The sequence below is a fragment of the Schistocerca nitens genome, chromosome 8 (genome assembly GCF_023898315.1).
Source record: "Schistocerca nitens isolate TAMUIC-IGC-003100 chromosome 8, iqSchNite1.1, whole genome shotgun sequence".
Lineage (NCBI taxonomy): Eukaryota > Metazoa > Arthropoda > Insecta > Orthoptera > Acrididae > Schistocerca > Schistocerca nitens.
Window position 1 is genome coordinate 244,582,793 of NC_064621.1, and position 17,557 is coordinate 244,600,349.

Sequence of the window (17,557 nt, forward strand, 5' to 3'; positions counted from 1 at the left end):
TCCACTGTTTTCTTTGGCTCCTCCTACTTTAATAAAGAGATCAATTTAAAAAGAACACGTTAAAATCAATGTTTCACTAAGCTACCTCCTACCAGACTAAAGTTCTATTATGTCCAGATGAACAATAAGCTTTCATGTGATTGCCCAAAAGCACTTAAGGGAAATATCGGAATGGTTCCCTTAAACGGGTTATGGCCAATATACTTCCACATGTTGGCCCAAACTAAAACTGGACTTCGTTTCTAATAACCGTCTCGCCGACGGTACATTATATCCTAATCTTTTCTCTTCTTCTTCTGTAATAGTCGCCACTATCGTTATCAGACGTGACAAGACAGGTTTGTCGGTGACAGTACAGTAGTCTTGTTTGCTGCCACCTCGAAGTCTTAGTGGAGCTTGGGTGCTGTAATGAGTGGTTCGATGGGGGTGAAATGAGAAGGTTTAACTCCCATTGTCAGCGCACAGCTTCTCATCCCAGCCTGCGCAAAAGGAGAGGCCAAATTGCGACAGGAGGGTCAGCACCAGTACTGCTTTACGCTCTTACATCACAACACAAGTAGGAAAAGTTTGGCAGTTTTATCAAAGATATTTGCGCATGGTATAGAGCTGCGTCGCACCACCTCTTCTTCCTCCTGCAGAATTCTGTTGATAACGTTTCTTCACCACTTCCAGGATTCGAACGAGGGCAATTCACAGCAAGGCTTCAGCTGCCCACCTCTTGGACGGCTTGATACGCGGCTGCTGTTCTCGCAGTGTCATGCTGGTGTGTGAACGCTCTGGGTATCAAATTTTCCACTGTAGATAAGAAGCTCTGTAAACAAGACCTATGACAAAGATGACAAGATGCTCAGATCAGTTTTCCATCGTCACTGTGATGAAGCGACTCTTATGCAACCACATAAGATAACGAGCACCTTTATTTGTACTCATCATCACATTTAAGAAAATGTTTGCCACTACAGATGAGTATCACAAGTGCCAGTATTACTACTACAGCGTTACATCTCATTATGCATGAGTCGCAGAACGTTTGCTACATGTTTTATGCGCCGAATTATTTGGCGCTATGATTACAGCATTGGAGACACAGGCCTACATGTTATTTGCAGAGTAAAGATGCCGCCTGATCACCCTTATCTGTGTTTTCTAAGGTTTCCCTATTCCATTTCAGTCGCATCTTATCCGAATGTTGGTGAGAATAGTAATTTTCGATACCGTTTGAGGATCTCCATACCATTTCGCATAGATACGTATTTTTTCATGGAGAAGGTTTCTATGTTATCCACTTCATTATAAATAGCCAATAGATACCACTGCAGCATATCAACTTCCATACCGTTCAATCGATCGTAAAAATCATATCGACTGTGGGAGTAGCAACCACCCACCCATCAAAGAGGTGGGGCGGGGGTCAAAAATTTGTGTAGCACAGGACCGCAGATACCCAGACTGTATTCATCCATTATTTTAGGATTAGCGCTCTTAGTGACTTGCAACAAACTTGGGACATTATTTCAAACCTTTACGAAATTTTTTCTCGCTGGTAAGCCCTACGAAATGATGAAAGAAAAAAGGTTTACCGTGCACTACATTTCCGCTGTTCATGCAGTGAAACTGTCCCATCAGGCATTACTTTTAAATTTATTAGTTATTTACTGCTAACTGTATTAGCGACTTATTTTGCCGAAAATATCCACTTATGCCGCTAACGTACTACAAAATTATGTCATTGTACGACACATAATTCAGGAGATCTGACGTCATGAACGTCGAGCTGCGTGAAAACTAGACAGCGAAATTCGCTAGAGATATATGTGAACTACTCTGAAGAGTCAAAGAAACTGGTACACCTCTGCCTTATAACGTGTAGGCACAAAGCGAGAACGCAGAAGTGTCGCAACACGACGTGGTATGGACTCGACTAATGTCTTGAGTAGTGCTGGATGGAAGTGACACCATGAATCCTGCAGGGCTGTCCATAAATCCCTAAGAGTACGAGGGGATGCACATCTCTTCTAAACAGTACGTTGGAAGGCATCCCAGATACGCTCAATAATGTTCATGTCTGGCGATTTTTGTGACTAGCGGAAGTGTTTAAACTCAGAAGAGTGTTCCTGGAGCTAGTCTGTGGCAATTCTGGACGTGTGGAGTGTCGCATTATCCTGCTGGAATTGCCCAAGTCCGTCGGAATGCTCAATGGTTCAAATGGCTCTGAGCACTATGGGACTTAACTTCTGAGGTCATAAGTTCCCTAGAAAGTAGAACTACTTAAACCCAACTAAGGACATCACACACATCCATGCCCGAGGCAGGATTCGAACCCGCGACCGTAGCGGTCGCGCGGTTCCATACTGTAGCGCCCAGAACCGCTCAGCCATCCCGGCCGGCCATATACAATGGACATGAATGGATGCAGATGATCAGACAGGATGCTTACGTACGTCTCACCTGTCAGAGTCGTATCTAGACGTATCAGGGTTCCCATATCACTCGAACTGCACACGCCCCACACAATTACAGAACTCCACCAGCTTGAATATAACCTGCTGACATGCAGGATCCTTGGATTCATGAGGTTGTCTCCATATCCGTGTACTGTGTATTGTGTATATTGAACTGGGCACCTAGAAACGAACGAGAAGCTTCGTCCCCGCCGCTCAGTGGTTCACAACCCCACAACAGGCTACAGCAGTACACTCACTCCACCGCCACCCCCCAGACCGAACCCAGAATTATTGTGCGGTTCGGCCCCCAGAGGACTGTCTCATACCAGACGAGTGTAACCCCAAATGTTTGTGTGCTAGAGTAATTATGCTCACGTGTGGAGACGTCTTTGCACAGCAATCGGCGACATAGTGTAACTGAGGCGGAATAAGGGGAACCAGCCTGTATTCGCCGAGGCAGATGGAAAACCGCCTTAAAATCCGTCCACAGGCTGGCCGGCACACCGGACCTCGACACTAATCCACCGGACGGATTCGTGCCGGGGACCGGCACGCCTTTCCGCTCGGGAAGCAGCGCGTTAGACCGCGCGGCTAGCCGGGCGGGCCTCTCCATACCCGTACACGTCCATGCTCTTGATACAGTTTGAAACGAGACTCGTCCGACCAGGCAACATGTTTCCAGTCATCAACAGTCCAATAATGGTGTTGATGGGCCCAGGCGAGGCGTAAAGCTCTGTGGCGTGCAGTCATCAAGAGTACACGAGTGGGCCTTCGGCTCCAAAAGCCCATATCGATGATGTTTCATTGAATGGTTCGCACGCTGACACTTTTTGACGGCCCAGCATTGAAATCTGCAGCAATTTGCGGAATGGTGGCACTTCTATCACGTTGAACGATTCTATTCAGTCGTCGTTGGTCCCGTTCTTGCAGGGTCTTTTACCGGCAGCAGTGATGTCGGAGATTTTATGTTTTACCGGATTCCTGATATTCACGATATACTCGAAAAAATTCCCCACTTCATTGCTACCTCGGAGACGCTGTGTCCCATCGCTCGTGCGTCGAATATAACACCACGTTCAAACTCACTTAAGTCTTGATAACCTGCCAATGTATAATCCTTTCATCATAAGAATAAACCTGATGTAAACATTGCACTATGTATTCTTCCGCGTTTGTTGGAACCTAATTGGATTTCAGATTCTTGTGCGACTGCAGCCAAGCTGTCTCGAGTACTGTCAAGTACGATAGTAAGTGTACATTTTGTGCTGTGCGTTACGCGCACATCGACTTAGCGATAATACGGGACAACAGCTTTACCTCAGCATTTAACTTGAGCAGCCCTGGCCGGTCAGCTGGTACAGCTCAAATGGTTCAAATGGCTCTGAGCACTATGGGACTTGACATCTGTGGTCATCAGTCCCCTAGAACTTAGAACTACTTACACCTAACTAACCTAAGGACATCACACACATCCATGCCCGAGGCAGGATTAGAACCTGCGACCGTAGCGGTCACGCGGTTCCAGACTGAAGCGCCTAGAACCGCACGGCTACAACGGCCGGCGCTGGTACAGCTAGTCTGCAGCGACGCGGCCAGCTGCAGCTCACAAGTAAAAGAGATGAGCAGAGGAGCAATACAGCTTCGAATGATTTTTTTAAGCAGAATGAAACAATGCACTGCAAATCTCTCACAATACGCTTCTTACACGACTAGACGAAATCCGCAACACGTTATCGTTTTTAGCTAACGTACTATTGTAATTAAAAACAAGAATGATGAAAATTCCTGTCTTAACCACAGGGTAATTTTTCTGCATACGCTGTGTGTAACGTAAGATAGTACTGAAGGATTTCACCGTATAGTTAAATACGGAAGCCATTAAAGTTATTACTTGTACAGTCAGTCGTCTGGTAATCTCTTAGCTCCTTCCCTATCCGAAACCGAGAAAACCATTTCAGTTCTGGAATTGTCACCTGCTACGTTGATAACGAGCCTGTCGACAACAGAATTCACGAAGCCAACCAAACGCATCATTTTCTCTTCTTTTATGACGAGCCGTTCTATACACCGCCAGCGTTCGGCAGTGACGTGTGAAAAAGCTGCGTGTGTTAGTTCTAGTACGTCTGACAGTTTAACAGTCTTGTTACTTCTAGGGCCAAATCCCGCAGCTTGGCTCCAGATCAGTTCTGTTGGGTTCATATTGTAATGGTACAAGAGCAAATGTAAAAATGCAGCATTTGTATGATGTGCTCGACGCTGTGAAAACGATTGTTTTTCGTGGTTCTACGATGCTTATCTATTTCTGTGGTATAAAACAATGTACATAGTCCAGATAAAGAAGATTTGGTTTTTAATTTTTGGCTTAAAAATTAAATTATGTTTCCGTAGTTTAAACAACATTTATGAACAGACTTTCATAAAACATCGGTAGTTAAGAATTTATATTTGAAATGGAAACAGGAATTTCGCGTCCGGTATCTAATTAGAAACAAGAAGACGTGCATTATTCATAAAAAAATGATGAGTTTTATAATTACGAGATGTAGGTATTTCAAATTGAACGAGAGAAAAATGATACTCTGGAGATTTGAACTAATGCACGAATATCCACATGTGTTTCATAGTCAATTACATTACCAACTGCGCTACACGTTCATTGTGCATTGGTTTACAACTGCAATACATAATCGCTGGGAAAACTTCAAAGCCGATTACACAGGCCAACGATGGAAACACTTTTTTGCTGAGAGTACCTTATTCTTATATTGTTTATGGTGGGAAATCCAAATATAATACTTAAAAAACTGTGTCACCCACCATTTCTTCATATTTTACAGTTAAATTTATTAAATTAAGCGATTTTTTAAAGAATTTAACAGCTTTTATCCAGTTAAAATTATTTAAAGAGGTGGTGTAATGAATGTACATGAGTTGGTAGCACTGCTGAAAAACATTTTCTGGTAAAAAAGGTCGATTCTATTTTTATGCTAACAGATGGTGTTTTGTTTAATGTCAGCCTAACCTCACTTTCCCGTTTCCTGTACATGGACTCAGTACAATGTCTAATCGTGGTTATAAATCTCTGCTGACAGTTTTTATAATATTTGTGATGTATTTGTGATTAAAAAACACCAAAGAAACATTACAAACTTTGTGAAAAAGTTTTATCTATCGTCCTTTGGATCTAAACTTGGTGATCAAAATAAATCTTGGGCCCTGCATAAGGTATGTTATGTGTGTGTTGAACATTTGAGAAAATGGTCCAAAAAGGAGAAAAAAAGCCTTTCGATCTGCTGTTACTATGATATGGGGGGAGCCAAGAAATCATTATGATGGTTGCTACTTTTGCAGTGTTGATATTGCTGGTCATAATTCGAAAAACAAGAAGGTAATAAGCTACCCTAGCCTTCTGTCCGCCATCCGACCAGTAGGGCATGGTGTAGATTTGCCGGTTCCTGAACCATCAGATGTTTTAAATTCTATTCCAAGAGAAGTATTTTCTGATGTACAAGCTGATTTAGATGAACCAGATGATGATGAATTGCATTGTAATACAGAAGGTCTAGAGCCCAAATTGTTTACTCAGACTAGGCTCAACGATTTGGTTAGGGATCTGGGCTTAACGAAAGACAAAGCTGAATTGCTTGGCTCTAGATTGAAAGAAAAGAACTTATAGGCAGTTGGAACCAGCGTATACTTGTATAGAAAGAGAGAGCAGCAATTTTCCATGTTTTTTCAACAAGAAGGTGACATTCCTGTACTGATGAATGAGTTTGCTGTTAATACAAAAAGGGAGACTGGAGGCCGTTTATTCATTCATTCAAAACTAATTTAATGGCTGCTTTATTACATAATGGTAACATGTATACATCTATACCTGTTGGACATTCTGTACTTATGAAAGAAAGCTATGACAACCTAGAAATAATGCTAAATAAAATAGGCTATTCTGCTCATGGTTGGATGATATGTGGCGATCCAAAAGTAACATGCATTCTCCTTGGTCAGCAAGCTAGGTTTACCAAATTTCTATGTTCCTTGGGTGAATGCTAGGGCTAGGGATCAACACTGGTGCAGAAAGAACTGGCCTGTGAGGGAGTCTTTAAAACCTTGTGAAAAGAACATTCTACGCAAAAACCTTGTAGATCCAAAAAACGTACTCCTACCACATCTACATGTAAAGTTAGGCCTAATGAAACAGTTTGTAAAGGCTTTCCTTAAAGATAGACCATATTTGAAGTATCTCTGCCAAAAGTTTCCATACCTTTCAGAAACTAAACTAAAAGGAGGCACGTTTGTCGGACCTGACATTAGAAAATTGATGTTTGATGTTAACTCTCAATTCACAATGACCTTAAATGAGAAAGAAACATGAGTATCATCAAGTAAGTTGTTACAAAGTTCTTAAGAACATGAAAAAGAAACAGAATATGTTTCTATTATAGCTACAATGTTAAATATGTTTAAAACTTAACGATGTTTAATGAGCCTGAAAGTTCACTTTTTGAACACTCACCTTCATTACTTCACATACAATATGGGAGATGTTAGTGAGGAGCAAGGAGAGCGTTTACGCCAGAACATTAAAGTGATGGAAAACCGCTACCAAGGCCGCTGGAAAACCAACATGATGGGGGACTACTGTTGGTCACTTCACCGAGAAGATCAGCAAGCGACTCATCGAAGAAAAGCTACACAAGAAGCTCCCAAGGAAAAAGAGAAAGAAAACACAAACCAATTCCAGATCAAAAGTGAAACCTCTATTAACACATATCATTGTTTTAAGTAGCTTACTGAAAAACAAACCATGCTTATGTTGTAAGAAAGCGTTTCATTAATTACCCCATTTACCGTATAGCACAGGATTTTTATACTGTATAATGAAAAGCATATTGCTTGGAAACTATGGGTTATACAAGAGAACTAAGGCTGGGTTTGGATTCAGCTCATAAAAATCTATAAAAATCAGCTATCAAACTAAAAAAAATTTAAAAAAAATTTTTCGTTGGCCTGTGTTATCTCCGTAAATTTATGAAAAACATTAAGAATAGTCTCTTACTCGGCACTTTTTAACCATGTTCCACGCGCGTGTTTCACTACGGAAAAGAAAGCAGCCCCAGCCATTTTCATACTGCATACTGCAATCAGAGCGCAACGCTGCAGAGGCTGTGACTGTAGACGATTTTTGAAATAAAAACTACATAGCTAAAGCGTGATTCAGAGAAACGTTGACGGCTGTTAATACATTTGAATATCTTGAAGTTTCATTTAACGTAACTTAGTAATAATATATTTAATACATAAGTAGGACCTACTTCCAAGAGCGTGACAACACCAATGTACGTGTGATGCGGCTTCGCGTCTGTGTTTGTTTACATCAGGTTTATTCTTACGATGAACGGATTATAGCAGCAGTAACCGACCTAACCAATGCGCCAGACACTTGTTGTCTTATACAGGCGTTGCCGACCGCAGCACAGTATTCTGCCTGTTTACATATCTCTATATTTGAATGAGCATGCCGATACCAGTTTCTTTGGTGCTTCAGTTTATATGTACAAACATGTGTGAAATATGTTAACCGTATGTGAAATATATGTGACATGTGCGTATGCGGGCCAATCCACGGGTAAAAAGCTTCTCCTTAACTCTTGGGTCGATGCCAGCCAAACTTGGTGCTGTATCTGGAAAGAAATACTGTAGGAATGAGAACCAACAATTTCCCACTGATATGGTGGTAACAAGGCGGAGAGAGAAAGGGGTAGGAGGAGGTGGACAGACAGAGAGAAGAAAGGAGGAGATGGACAGACATAGAGAAGAAAGGAGGAAATGGACACAGGGTGAGAAGAAGATGGACAGAGAGAGGGGGGACAGGAGATCTACTTAGAAAGGGAGGAAGAGATGGACAAAGGGGAAAGGAGCAGATGGAGAGAGGGGGAGGACCAGATGTACAGAGAGAGGAAAGAGGAAATGATAGACAGAGGGAGGAAGGAGGAGGGGATGGACAGAGAGATGGGAGAGAAGGATTTGGACAGATAAAGGAAAGGGGAGTTGGACTGAGAAAGCAGGAAGAGGAGACGGACAGAGAGATGAGAGGCAGGAGATGGACTAATAGAGGACTCGAATAAAAAATAAAACGCTTTCTGTCTGTCATCAATTCTTCATTTTGGATGTGTCTTCTCATTACTTATGTGTGTAGATTTTCTTAATTGACCGAGCATTATTTCTAGTTCAATAATACCTATCTCGCATCCAGGAGCTTTTGACACCTACTTCAGAGCAGTTTTTTACTTTTTTCTGTAGATTGAGCTTCTTTATTAATGTATTTTTGGGTCTTTTATCCAAATATACTTACTTAGATGAGTCTGTGGCCGACACATATTGAAACAGAGTTTTTCTGCTCCTTTCCATCCGTAACATTTCCATTGTGATTGTGAAGACAAAGTCAAATCACACATGTACTAGCAGAAGAGTTCTGTACTTTAGGCAGGGGTGAGGTCAGTAAGTTACTGAGTGCTTGTGTCCAGTCTCACTGCTGGAAACGCGGCTTCAAGTTGTCACAGAAGGACACTGGTGACAGTGCGAAGCAGCGAAATGAGAACTCTGCGGCAGTCAATCTAAGGTCGCTTGCGTTATCAGCTGCTCGAGATAAGATGATGGCTGCAGGAGAAGACCGCCCCTGGCGCTGCCGCCAGCAGTCCAGCATGGCCACGGCCGGGAGCGGCGAGGACCAGAGCCGGCTCGTGCTGAGAGGCCCGCCGCTGACGGAGGCGGAGGTGGCGGGGGCGGAGCTGCCCCTGGCGGCCTACCTCGTCCAGAAGCTGGCCGCCCACGGGGACCGCCTTCTGCAGGTCAGTGCACTGAACACTATACCCAGCATTTACAGTGTTCATGTTACAGCAAACTGCTAGGTGCTATAAGAAACCTTTAGGCCCATCCCAAGCCCTACTAAGGGGTGTGAGGTTGGTAGCTGCTACACTGGAGCGGACAAGTCTTCGCAAGGGCTAAAGCACCGGATTCATTTTGAAGAGGAGACTTTCCCATTCCAGTCCATGACATCTTTAAATGGTATTAGGTGAATGCTGCGATGTTTTCCATAAAAATCTACTTTCTTATTTCCTGGTACTGCTGACCTCGTGCTCTGTTACTAGCCTCGTGTGCAAAGTTTCCTTTTCTTCTTTCTTTTCTACCTCATTACGCCACTGACGAGCCTTTCTTCTTTCTGATTGCGTGAAGCTCAACCAGAGTAACTTTAAACCCAATGAGATTTTCTTCTTTGATATCGACATGATCAAACGGAGTTCAAAGTAAAATGCAACAAGTTTAAATCGTATACTTAATTTCCCCTGATTGAGGCACTTGATCACCATGGATACAGTTTCAGTCAGCTATTGGTTTCCACCGTTCCCTGCAAACTCCGCACATGCTCAGCCAATATTCTGAGAACTAGAAACTGTGGTACTGAACCTTAGGGCTCTAATTGGGAGGAAGTTTCTTTGCTCTAGGTCATTAGTTTGAGCGAGTATATGGAATTTATTCGTGGCAAATTAATTCATCTGAATAACTTCTCATACTGAAGACACAGTAACCTATTGATTACACCTGTTGAGAATTAGGTCCTCTGCAGTTTATCAGAGGTGTAAGAGCGAATGCCTCGATCATTTTTCAGAGTAATTCAAGGACAAGTCGATTTCGTGCTCCATCTATTATATCTTCACAGATAGGATACGGAACCCAAAACCTACTACTTTTTATTAGTTATACTCATAACAAACAATTTAATTGTTATTATTGTATAAGGTACAAATAATTAAAGCTAAAGTACACAATGTTTCAAGTTATTTTGAAAAGCTGATCTGGTGACGCTTCATTAATCCATTGTACATGTCATTTACACTGAAAACACCGCTACATAGATCTTGAATTTAATTTATTAAAATATTACCATTTAAAGCACGATGAGAAAAAATATTAAAACGAAAATATTGTTGTTTATTGCGGTACAGGAAATAATTCATTTGTGGCCAATTCTACAAGTCACTTTAATGTGAATTCACAGTTTTTGAAAACAGGCAACGCACCTATCTGTATCTTCTAAACAGAATATCTAGCTATCATAATTATACCCCTCACAGCTCCTTTAAGATTCACGTATGCAGGAAACCATATTTTTATTTCTTAATTCCTTTTATGTCAAAAAAAAATGGTGCAAATGGCTCTGAGCACTATGGGACTTAACTTCTAAGGTCATCAGTCCCCTAGAACTTAGAACTACTTAAACCTAACTAACCTAAGGACATCACACACATCCATGCCCGAGGCAGGATTCGAACCTGCGACCGTAGCGGTCACGCGGTTCCAGACTGTAGCGCCTAGAACCGCACGGTCACCCTGGCGACCCTTTTATGTCGTTTCATATACTTTAAATACCATTTTGATAGCAGGACTGATGCTTTCTCATACCAGGTTTTCCTTCAGTTCGTTTCTTTATTCTTCTTTGGGATACTTTGCTTGGGAAACCTCCAACGTTGAGGAATAAGTGAAGCTTACTTGGTATATCTTATCCTAATTTATGGAAATGCCCTATGTTTCTCTTCCATTTGCGATAAACTACATTCAAAAGCAGGTCAAAGAAAATTATTACGAAAATCCCTGTAGAAGCTGATCAGAAGCGTTTAATTAATAGTGAAAGGTGATTTAACAACTCAGGTTGAGGTTTGTTTACAGTATCTTGGTTGCTACCAAGTTCTCAAATTTCGTTGTTTGAATAAGCTACAGTTTGAGCGTGCCGTAAGAACTCATCTGGTAGTATGAAATCGTAATCAGTTAAACAGTGATTGGCAAAATACTGGGTTGTGACTGGGAGATATAAATATGTGTGTTGACTTAGAACCTGTCCGATTGTTCAAGGAGAGCTTTTTAGGGGAGGTGTATGATGACATCATAGAAAGTGGTGGGTCTTAGGAATGGGGCGTGACCTCCTCCTGACACAGTCTAAGGCATGGATGGAGTGCATACAGTGTGTTACAAAAAGGTACGGTCAAACTTTCAGGAAACATTCCTGACACACAAAGAAAGAAAATATGTTATGTGGACACGTGTCCGGAAACGCTTAATTTCCATGTTAGAGCTAATTTTAGTTTCGTCAGTACATTATTCCACCTACGCTCAATGGAGCACGTTATGATGATTTCATACGGGATACTCTACCTGTGCTGTTAGAACATGTGCCTTTACAAGTACGACACAACATGTGGTTCATGCACGATGGAGCTCCTGCACATTTCAGTCGAAGTGTTCGTACGCTTCTAAACAACTGATTCGGTGACCGATGGATTGGTAGAGGCGGACCAATTCCATGGCCTCCACGCTCTCCTGACCTCAACCCTCTTGACTTTCATTTATGGAGGCATTTGAAAGCTCTTGTCTACGCAACCCCGGTACCAAATGTAGAGACTCTTCGTGCTCGTATTGTGGACGGCTGTGATACAATACGCCATTCTCCAGGGCAGCATCAGCGCATCAGGGATTCCATGCGACGGAGGGTGGATGCATGTATCCTCGCTAACGGAGGACATTTTGAACATTTCCTGTAACAAAGTGTTTGAAGTCACGCTGGTACGTTCTATTGCTGTATGTTTCCATTCCATGATTAATGTGATTTGAAGAGAAGTAATAAAATGAGCTCTCACATGGAAAGTAAGCGTTTCCGGACACATGTCCACATAACATATTTTCTTTCTTTGTGTGTGAGGAATGTTTCCTGAAAGTTTGGCCGTACCTTTTTGTAACACCCTGTATATGGCCCAAAGTCGGGACTGCACTCCTGATCATCGAAAATAAATTTATGTGCTAAGAAGCCTTTATTGAAGGTAATTTTCATGGGTGTAGCCTGGTGGGGAAGTGAAATAAGGACGTTGAGGTTCAGACAAGAAGAGGGAAGATTTTTAACTATAGTAGAATACTGAAGATTAGATAGTAGCTAGATCGGATTAGTATTGAAGAGGTACCGAATCGGATTGTGGAGAAAAGAAATTCCCAGCACCACACGAATAACAGAAATGACTGGTTTTAAGCGGACATTCTGAAGCGTCAAGGAGTAGTTAATTTGGTAAAGGAGGAAAGTGTGGTGAGCAAAAAGTTTTTAGAGGGACCAAGCCTCCTGTTCGGCAAGGAAGTTCAAATAGACGAAGTTGTAGCAGTTACGCAGAGAGGAAGAGACTATCATGAAGCTGTGTTGGACTCAGATCAACCTTTTCCACTAGTAAACTCACAAAACTGATTGTCCCCTGCCATCTAATAACATTCAGGACATGTCTTGATCTGACGACTCATTTCGAAACTGAGTTACCCTCATTTAGACTCTTAAAACAGAGAGTCCTCTCTCCCTCTAGATCACACTAATATCTTTGAAATCAGAAATGCTAAACTATAAACACCTGCTTTCCTTGTTTCACCGGACTTGCAGCGCTACTGACTGCCTCAGCTTAGGTCCACGTCGCATTACTTTAATTCTCGAGGAGGCCCAAACGGCTTGTGGGGTTTATTCGTAATTCGTGTTTTTACACAACTCAGCAATGCATGTATGTATGGACTGCTTGTCGTTTGGCACAGTAACAAAGAGTTCATTGGTACTTCCCCCTCTTACTCTGATTACACTCATCTGCATAGTGTTATTTCCTGACGCGATCTTTTTGTTAGTATTATTTCCATTCTAATAGCCAGAGTAGCTTCCATTGAGTTTATTGTATACCCTGTGGTGTTCATAACAAGCCAATAATTTCGCACAAATCGCTTTCCGAAGCGAAATATACTTTGGAAAATCCACCTTCCGTTACTGATGACCGACTAGGGAACTCCGTTACTGATGAACGATTAAGGAAAGTGTTTATCCATAAAGTGGCCCAGAAACGTTCTCGCTTTCCGACCACCATAGCAACGAGTGGTACTAGTAATTGAGTTCGTTCTGCACAGTGGGCGTGACTTTTGCTGGACCTGAAGTATATAAAATCATCCCAGATAATTAGCCTATGAGGAAGACACTTCGCTTATGCAAGGAATTTATGCGTTTCAGTTACTATTTGTTGAAATGTCACTGACTTCATAGGATCCATTTAATTGTCTCTCAGAATTTTATGAATAATAATGTTGTCACGTTGTATTATTAAAATAACAAATATAGAGGATGTGAAAATGTTGGAGGTAATTAAGATTTCAAGTGCCGACATTTAATCGCATTTGAAAGGAGTAGACTATTTATCAGCACCTCGGCTCTTCCAAGTTGCTTTCCTTTTTTTTCCCTTCTTCTGCTTCTTTGCAGTAAACCATATAAACTATGCACTAAATTTTATACGAATTCATCACAAAATTAAACACTTTATCAAATACAAAGGATACATATAACGAAATAATAAGCAAACAGCTGCATAAATGAAATTTAACTTGAATAAAATGTTCTCGTGTTTCCAACCGCGTCAATTGCTTAAAACTACACGAGCTTTCGGCCAAGCACTCCTTGGCCATTGTCAAGTGGTATGACAATGGCCAAGGAGTGCTTGGGCGAAAGCTTGTGTAGTTTTAAGCAATTGACGCGGTTGGAAACCCGAGAACATTTTATTCAATGTTATCGCCGCGAGACTCTGCATTCATACGAAATTTAACTTGATCAGTTTCGGACACTTCTTGCCCTTCTTCAGAAGGTTATACCTACCGCGTCATTTGCGAGTGTCAACAAAGCTGTAAGATCTCATTGGTGACACTCGCAAACAATACGTTAAGTATAACTTTCTGAAGAAGGGCACTAAGTTCCCATAACCAGTAAGGAAATGAAATTTATTTTATGCAGCGGGTTGCTTATTATTTTGTTATATACGACTACAGTTTCTGAGGATGGATAGAATCCTAAATACAATATACCACCCTGCAAGGCAAAATAAATCATTTCACTTTAGTCAGAGGAACATACGCTCTGGTTCAACATCTTATAGCTGATGGAGAAATTGGAAACAGTCCTGGAAGGCGCAAGCATTGCTGTACAGGCACACTCCTTCCAGACTAGGAGAAACGGACGGGGCGCCTGGCACGAGAGAGTGGCTGTTTATCCTTTCCTCGTTTGATTCTTCAAGAATCTTTGAGAATGACTACATTGTCCATGGGCGCACTTCAGTTTATCCTATTAGCAGAGTCCACCTTACATGTCCTGATCGATTACATGTGCAATTTCGGAGCATTTAGTTTGAACTGATTGAAAAATTTCCTATGGAAAGGAAGATTAAGATGCAAAATGCCGTCGCTGACGAGGTCATTAGAGACTGCACAATTTGGAACTGGGTGAAGGCTACATATTTGACAAAGCCATCCCTGCATCTGTCTTAAGCGATTAAGGGAATGACGCAGGACGTAATGCGGATGATTTTTAAGGGCCTTTCAACTGCCATATTCCTGAATGTGAGAGTCCAATGTGTTTAGTACCACCTTGCTTGGTCCTCAATAGAAACTTAACATTACACCTGTTGGGTCTCCCAGACGATAATGCCTTGCAGCATTAGCTGTGTGTGCCCTGCTGTTGGTTGGTGACTGGGTTGGGCAACTGATGAGACTGTGTGTGTGTGTGTGTTGTGGTCCAGGTGGTGGTGGGCCAGGAGTCGCGGGCGGACTGGGTGCTGCGGCAGGCGGCGGCAGAGCTGTCGGCGCTGCAGAGGGCGGTGCCCAGCCTGCGGGAGGGCGACACCGTGGCCGTCTGCGTCGGCAGGTCGGCGCTCTTCGCCCCAGCCCTGCTGGCCACGATCTGCTCTGGAGCCGTCTGCGCCGTCGTCAACGCGGCACTGCCTCACGGTATGGGTCTCTCTAGCGCTGCCTCTCGCTTACCCCTCTCACCGACTCTGCTACACCATTCTCAGGCAAAAAATCACCCCCAAGAAAAGTCACATTCATGCCATGAGAGCCGGCCGCTGTCGACGAGCGGTTCTAGGCGCTTCAGTGCGGAACCACGCCGCTGCTGCGGCCGCAGGTTCGAATCCTGCCTCGGGCATGGATGTGTGTGATGTCCTTAGGTTATTTAGGTTTAAGTAGTTCTAAGTCTAGGGGACTGATGACCTCAGATGTTGAGTCCCATAGTGCTTAGAGCCATTTGAACCATGCCATGAGAAACCGCCTATAGTGTTAATAATGATTCTGTTTCTGTAAGGAATAGGGTGCACAAGTTTCTCGAGGTATATCTTCTGGTAAACCTTCCGGGATGTAAGGTCGTGGTCCATGAAAGTTTCATGGACCACGACCTTACATCCCGGAAGGTTTACCAGAAGATACGTCATCCGGTCGTGAAAGCCTTCATACTATTTCTCGAGGTATGCCATATCGACATGAAGCCACTTGTTGTTGATCACAGCCCATACAGCTTCCAAAATTGATGCGATTGTTGTTTACTGAGTTTCTCCGCTGTTCCCAATAGTCCCAGACAATTCTACTAGGTTAGATTCGGGTGATTTTGTGGGCCACTCGAAGTGCAAAAGACTGCTCACCAAACACGCATCGAATTCGTGCAGCCCCATGAACACGGACGCAAAGATCTCGGTTTACATGAGTGGTTCAAATGGCTCTGAGCACTATGGGACTTAACATCTATGGTTATCAGTCCCCTAGAACTTAGAACTACTTAAACCTAACTAACCTAAGGACGTCACAGAACACCCAATCATCACGATGCAGAGATAATCCCTGTCCCCGCCGGGAATCGAACCCGGGAACCCGGGCGTGGGAGGCGAGAACGCTACCGCACGACCACGAGCTGCGGACTGACATGAGTGTCCACAGCGTACTCGTCATGAAGATCTAGTATTAAGATCAATAACTGGTCACGATAATAAAGAAATAGACACCCTGGTTCAGGTTAACAGTAATCTGAGCGGGTCATGACAGGGAAAACACCCCAAAAACACCTTCCACACACCTTGGCTGGGCACCCGACGCCTTGCACCGTTTGACAAAGAGGCCAAACGACAACTCGTCGGTCAACTACAGCCCACTTTCTGTCTGCTTTGGGCCATTGAAGATGTAGCCTTATGTGGCTCTGTGAGCAACGGTCTTTTGTTGTGCCAACTCCAAATGTCCCCGCATGACTCTCGCTTCGAAATGGTTGAGATGGAACTGCATTAACTGATTTGAGAAGTTCCTGTCAGATGTGAAACAACTTGTCTTTGACAAGATGTGACACTCGTCTCCATTTCCTGTTGATTAGGATCTTTTTATGATCATTGCTTGTAGACATCTTGGTCAGCCAACGTTTATTCACCAGCAATCAGTCAACTTCATTTATGGTGTCATCATGGGCACATTCAAACAACACAACTCTATCGGCCCTTTTACCACGTCTCCACATCGACCTGTCTAACTGCACTGAATCCGTACAACGACTGGCACATACACACCACTTCACTGCCATGATCTCGTACGTAGCGGTAGAATGTCAGACGACCATTTAGTAAGACTTCTACTCCATCTGCAGCGCTCTGAAGGGACCAATGTGCTCTTTTAAGGGGGTGCCTAACAGCTGTTCTGGTGACCTAAACTACGAGGGTAATCCAAAAAGTAAGGTCTCTTATTTTTTTATAAGTACAGAACTCTGTTTGTGTGGCAGTTGGTCACACTGTTATGAAGAGTGCTTCACGCGCTGTGTGTGAACATGCGCACGCCGCGCTGAGGCGCTCAGTCTTGGCTTGGCAGCCGTTGAGAATGGAGCTCCCCTTGGATGTTACCGCCAAGTGCGAATTGCGCGCACTTATTCGGTTTTTGAACGCAAAGGGCACTGCGCTGATTGAAATCCATGACCAATTGACAGAAGTGTATGGTGAGTCGTGCATGGATGTCAAAAATGTTCGTAAGTGGTGTAGGGAGTTAGCAGCTGGTCGGACCGGAATTCACGACGAACAAAGGAGCGGGAGACCGTCAATTTCTGAGGAAACGGTGTTAAAGGTTGAGCAAAGCATGCGTGAAGATTGGCGGATCACCCTGGATGATCTCTGCACGTTGGTTCCTGAGGTTTCCCGAAGCACCGCTTACAGAATTTTAACAGAAAACTTGAACTACCGGAAGGTGTGCGAAAAACGGGTGTCACG

General features: G+C 43.1%; 1 protein-coding gene across 1 annotated transcript in view; it reads left to right on the plus strand.

The window, feature by feature from the left end:
* The first annotated feature begins 9,097 nt into the window (after positions 1–9,097).
* Positions 9,098–17,557, plus strand: part of LOC126199503 (uncharacterized) — an 80,360-nt gene continuing 71,900 nt past the window's right edge. Inside the window, exons 1-2 of the mRNA XM_049936426.1 lie at positions 9,098–9,295; positions 15,071–15,278. Of these exons, the coding sequence (XP_049792383.1) occupies positions 9,098–9,295; positions 15,071–15,278 (406 nt within the window). The remainder of the gene's footprint in view (positions 9,296–15,070; positions 15,279–17,557) is intronic.